A 6,000-nucleotide genomic window follows, 5' to 3' on the forward strand; every position below is an offset into this window, starting at 1 on the left:
TAAAGAGATAGAGTTTTCATCTTTGACAGTTTTCTCTTCTTCGCCTGCTGAAACATGTTTAGCTCTACCAGATGTTCAATGGACTCCATTATTAAGTCTTGTCAGCAGTGATCTTGATATCCTCAGAAAACCACTTTTGTTGCTTGCAACAGTTTAAAAGTGGCTAATTGAATGTATGTCGTTCAACTTTAAAAAGCAAAATCAAAAATCATTTTAACGTATTTTATATTTACAATTGTATCACAATCCTGCATTTGGTTTTTGTTTTCTTTTTTATAATTTCTTTCTTCAGAACAGATACATTTATAATTCCTAACATCTGAATATTTTCAATATATCCATTTACAGATTGAGAGAGTGCAGGCTTTTCTTGGCTACCATGTCAAATTCTCCAGAAATGCAACTGTAGTTTTAATTAAGCAGGTCGTATTTCAAGTGATGACGACCACACTTTTTGCACACAGAAATAGGAAGTTACATCCGGTTCCAGAAGAAAGTGGATTGCTACACGTAAACGGTTTCAGGAAACACCTTAAAAGCAAATAAAAATTAAATGGAGAGGAAAGTTCTAGGGTAGTGTTTGCTCAAAACTGCTCTGAAAATATAGTCCTTCAGAAATAACCAGTACTACTATAAAAAATGGAGATACAAGGCTAGTCTAGTGGTTTGGGTTACCCCTTGATCTTTACCATGCGTGCAGAACATCCAGATTGTGGATAGCACAGCACAGCTCAGTCTGTATCAAAATTATTGTAGAAAGAGAACACAAAGAATATGCATTACCAGTGACTTCTGAGTCAGCAACTTAATAAATAACAGTTTAAAATACACTGCCTACAGATTTACACAGGTGGGGACTTCCAGTTAGACTTTGGCCTGGCACTACTGGTGCTTTTCATATAGGATCTAAATAAGCCTGTATAACTACAGAATATGCAATCAAATTTAATATCCATGCACTGGCCTTTTGGGATGAAGTCAATAGCATATCTGTACCACTGACTGAATCAAGCACCATGTTCTTATATATTTTTATCCCGCACTCAGTGCTTTATACAGCAAACAAGTATTATTATCCCCATGTTACATGATGGGTAGGGAATATTTTATATTCTATATAATATTTAACTTTTTTCTTAAAAGAGTTACTTGCTTTTAATTGAGTTTCCATGTATCCTCTTTCATGTGAAATAAGGAAATACATAGAAGTGGGATGAAAAAGAAATAAAATAACTGATTTTGAAGTCCTCGATAGTTAAAGTATTTTTCTGAGATATACCCCAGACTGACAGTGTGATCTATCTATACAAAAGTACAATTCATATCAAACTCATAATTACATTTATCTGGGCATGTCTACACATGTATTTTAATGCGCAGTAGCCTATTTTACCATGTGTTAAAGCAGTGTATAAAAGCTGCGCTATTATACTAATGCACAGTAAAATAGGCTATTGTGCATTAAGTGGCACCTAAAAAATACGAGCTTGTGCTACTGCACATTAAGGCAGCCTAATGCACATTTAGTACCTTACATTGGAGGTACTAAATTTAATGCGCATTAGAAAAAGTGCATTAATGCACGTGTAGTCAGATGCGCCCTCTGTCTACTTTTACAGAAGCCAAAGGGAATTCCCAAATGGGACAAATTATGAACACAGTACATTTACTTATGGAAAACTTCTGTTGACTGAAATGGAGCAGGATTTTGTTCTTAAGTACTGGACCTGAATGAACCACTTGCTAATGCTGAGCTTTATGCACGGGTCCCTAGAATTGTTATTAAAGACTCAGTGGCTTGTTAAAGATTTCATTATTTGGTAGTTATAGATTAATATCACAACTGCTTGTGCACAATGGTGTTTGATATTTCTTTTTCTAGCACAGGGGCTATCATTTCAAGAAGCTGCATTGAGCATTGTAGAGACCATGATTTAAGAGCTTCCTCCTATCTATCCTCAAGCACAATCCAACTTTCATTATGGAAGCCCCAAAGATGATGAAAAGAAATAAGAATGCTTTCTTTAGCAAATATTTTAGCTGTTTCTGTCATTCATTACTATTCATCCTAGTAACAAACTGACTGGGTAGGTCTGTACGGAACAAGGGTAAAGTGTCAGAAATGATAGGTGGTCCAGTAATTTGGAGCTACCTTAAGGATTGGGAGATCTACTTTCAAGTCTCCACTCAACAGCATCTCAGTGCTACAGTTTCCAATCTGTGAAATGGAGATAACTCCATACCCCAATAGACAACTCTGCACAGAGTCAGAGAGCTTCCTGCAATTATAGCTGATGCCTCACATGGAACCAAGTGGAGGATCCCTCTTTGGTAACATATAGATTAGCAGGGAAAGAATCCATCCCACTTCACCTGAACCCTGCAGGTTCTGCTCTTCTAATAACATCTGACTTTTATCATTCAAATGAGCACATATGAGTTGGCGAAGTTTAATGAGGTGCTGTGGTATTTTATTAGAACAACTCAAACAGCTGGAAAAATTCTTCTTTGCAAGCTTTCAGGTACACTTTTCAGGCAGACACTTCCTCTGCCTGACAAAGGGTATTTGTACCCAAAAGCTTGCAAAGAAGAATGTTTCCATTCGAATTGACCTAATAAAAGATACGTGGTATTTTTAAGCCACTCGGGAGCTGACTGCACCATCGTTCACCTCTAGTAATCCTCCTCCTAGGCAGAGTCCCACTGTGACTCGACGCTGCCATGTTTCTGGGCCCAATGCGCCCATGCAGCGCGTGGGCGATGCGGGGCGGCGCAGCGGCCAGACAGCCCTGGCTGCGCTCCCCTCCCCCCCGCGCTGCTGCGCTGCAGGGCACGGGGTTCAGAGCTCGCGCGACGGCCGCGTTGCGGGAGGACCCCGGCACGCCAGGCTGCCCTGCCCGCAGCCCCCCGCATGGCAGAAAGCGCGGGCGGGCGGGAAGCACCTGGCACCAAGCAGCGGCACCTCCCCCGCAGCCTGACCCGGCCCGGCTCAGCTCGGCACCCCGGCCCCAGCCCCGGCAGGGGGAGATCGCCGGTACGACCCCAGAGCGACCGCAGCGGGAGCTGCAGCTGCACCCCAAGCGCCGCCTCCTCCCCCGCCAGGGGGCGTCACCACCTTCGAGACAGAGCCCAGAAGGCGGGGCGGAGCGGACACACCTACACTTTATCTTCACTTTGCAAGTCGCGGTTGAGTGACGTCACCGAGCGCGCCCGCTGCTGGTGGCTAGGGGTGGTGTTTGCTATTGCTCGTTGAGTCGCGGGTTGGCGACGTCACTGAGCGCGTCCGCCGCGGCGGGCATGGAGGCAGGGATGGAGGAGTTGATGCCGCGGCTGCTGCCCGTGGGGGACTGCGAGCTCGCTGAGGACTTCGACCCCACCGCACCCCCTCGGACACCGCAGGAGTATCTCAAGCGGGTGCAGTAAGTGGGGGCGGGGAGCAGGAGCCGCCCCCCGCTCTGGGACCCTGCGGGCGCGCAGCGGAGCGGCCGGAGACGGGGCCGCCAGTCCCACTACGCGGGCTGGCGCCGCCCGCCTCCGCTGGAAGCAGCTCCCGCCCATGGAGCTCCCCCGAGCTCTGCAGCTGGGCTGGCTCGGAGGGACCCCATGGAAGAATGAAGCACCGGCCTGACCACCGGGAGCCCTTTGCCTTGTCCCGTTGCTGCTGCACCGCCTAGCTTCGTGTCAATGCCCTGCGGGACGCAGGTGCTAGTGTGCTGCGCACTGTAGGATCCACTGGGGTCTTTGCTGCAAATCTCCTGAGATGGAGATGCTCTGAGCTGCATGTCTGGGCAGCACCATCTCACCCTGGTCACTGTCTCCTCTGGAGCCCCCAAGTGCCACTGTAGTGCCAATAACTGCTGAGTTTGGTGCCAGTGAATGTAACTTCTCTTTCCTTGTTTAAGATCCTGACAATTTTTATTAACACCAACATAAATAGAAACGTGTTCACACACTTGGACACACAGTCTTCCCCCCATGACTCAGCAGTGTTCATCTGTGTCTGTGTGTAGTTTCTCTTAAGACTCTTTGACCCCATGCTACACATCATGGCCTGTTTTCCCCAACAGTGTTATGTTGTAATTGAGTAACGAGAGCATTTGGAGTCTTTATCCAATTTACTTTAATCAGAAGGATTAAAATGCAATATTACTAGCTGTATACGTCAACAGGTAATAGCCTTCACTGCTGCCTCGGAAGGAAAGGTGGTCCTGTGGCTAAGGCAGAGACCTAGGAGTTAAGGATTCTGGATTCTGTTGACTGCCACAGCTTGGCTCATTTAAAGCAAATTAACCTCTGCTTTCATTTTCTTTCTATAAAATGAGGATATATATCTACTGTGGCCTAAATAGTAAGCTTAAAAAATGCCTCCATTTGTTTCTATTCCATTTGTTTGTTTTTGTTAAAACCTTGCTGCATACCCTCTTCTAGAAACAGTCTCTCTTTTCATTTTTTAATAATTCTCATACACAAATTAATTGTGCAAGTGCCTCATATTTTAATCTGGTCCCTATGCAAATATTACAAATATCTGCAAACTAATTATGTAATTCTAAGGAATGCAGCAGAGAGGGATTACAAATTTTTTTTTTCTTTTTAGGATTGAAGCTTCACAATGCCCAGATGTTGTTGTGGCACAGATAGACCCCAAAAAGCTGAGAAAGAAGCAGACAGTGAATATTTCAGTAAGTTTGTGGAGATGTTCTTAAAAGACTTCTAGAAAACACAGACTAAAAAAAATGAAATGAGAATCCTTGGATAGAAATATATTTGCATTAAAATACCTAGATGTATCAAGTAAATTTTAAAATATACTGCCCCTGTATCTTAAAAGAATTTGGAGAAGTAAATAGAATCTTCAGCCCTGCAGTCCAAATTCTGAATTGCTGGAAAAACTACTGTCTCTGTAAAACTCAGTTGTTCTAATGTATACCATATTTTCTTGATTCTAATCTGAGGGGTTACCCCACTTCATATGGGGGGAATCCCCTTGTCTTAGAATTGAATACAAGGGCAGGGGCAGGCAGCTGCAGGGGCCCAGACTTCAGCCCAGGGGTGGCCAGAATACAACCCATAGGCTGGATCTGGTCCACCACGCATTTTATCCAGGTCGTGGTGGGTCCCTCAGACCCATCTGGCTGAGGTACAGGTGGCAGCCTAGGCTTTGGCGCATGTGGGTGGATGTGACATCACTGTTTCCTGGCAGCCTTGTTTGTGGTTGCTCTTTCTGGCTGTCACTGCCAATGTTGCCACTGCCACCAGACTGAGGCCCAATGCCTGGGCACCCTAGTCCGTCCACCCTGCACCCATCATTGGGGGACGCTGGGGTAGATGGAGTCTCCATTGACACTGGCCTGGGACCCCCATGGACAGGACACTAGGCTGGGTGGATGGAATGGGGCTGTGGGCATGCAAGAAACCGTGTCTAAGGCCAGGGTGGGTGGGGCCAAGATTGCAGGGCTGAGACCTAGGCAGAGCCATGATGTTGGGAGCCAGATTGCGGCTCTGCCCCAGGACCTGGCTCTGTGCTGTCACCACCCTGCAGTCCCAGCCCCTCCTGCCCTCAGACACTATTTCCCACCTTTTATAGATTTCATAGACATTAGGGCTGGAAAGGACCTCGGAAGATCATCGAGTCCACCCTGCGCCCAAAGGGCAGGAAGTCAGCTGGGGTCAGCAAGATAAGCATCCAAATTTCTCTTGAAGGCGTTCAATGTCGGTGCTTGAACCACCTCCGATGGCAGGCTGTTCCAGACCTTGGGGGCTCACACAGTAAAGAAATTCTTCCTCATGTCCAGCCTGAAAAGGTCTTGCAGGCGTTTATAACCATTCGACCTTGTCAGCCCTTGGGGCACTCTGGTGAACAAACATTCCCCCAGATACCCTGATAAACTTATAGGTGGCCATCAGATCACCCCTGAGCTGCGGTTTTCCAAGATAAAGAGCCCCATGGCTCTCAGCCTGTCATCGTAAGGTCTGTTTTCCTGACCTCTGATCATGCGC

General features: G+C 46.2%; 1 protein-coding gene across 1 annotated transcript in view; it reads left to right on the plus strand.

Moving 5' to 3' along the window:
• Positions 1-3,225: 3,225 nt before the first annotated feature.
• The window catches only part of GEMIN2 (gem nuclear organelle associated protein 2), a 15,644-nt gene continuing 12,869 nt past the window's right edge, over positions 3,226-6,000 (plus strand). Inside the window, exons 1-2 of the mRNA XM_019552129.1 lie at positions 3,226-3,419; positions 4,598-4,682. Coding sequence (XP_019407674.1) covers positions 3,298-3,419; positions 4,598-4,682 — 207 coding nt within the window. The 5' untranslated portion in view covers positions 3,226-3,297. The remainder of the gene's footprint in view (positions 3,420-4,597; positions 4,683-6,000) is intronic.

The sequence above is a fragment of the Crocodylus porosus genome, unplaced genomic scaffold, assembly GCF_001723895.1.
Source record: "Crocodylus porosus isolate Cpor-Errol unplaced genomic scaffold, CroPor_comp1, whole genome shotgun sequence".
In the NCBI taxonomy this organism is placed as follows: Eukaryota; Metazoa; Chordata; order Crocodylia; family Crocodylidae; genus Crocodylus; species Crocodylus porosus.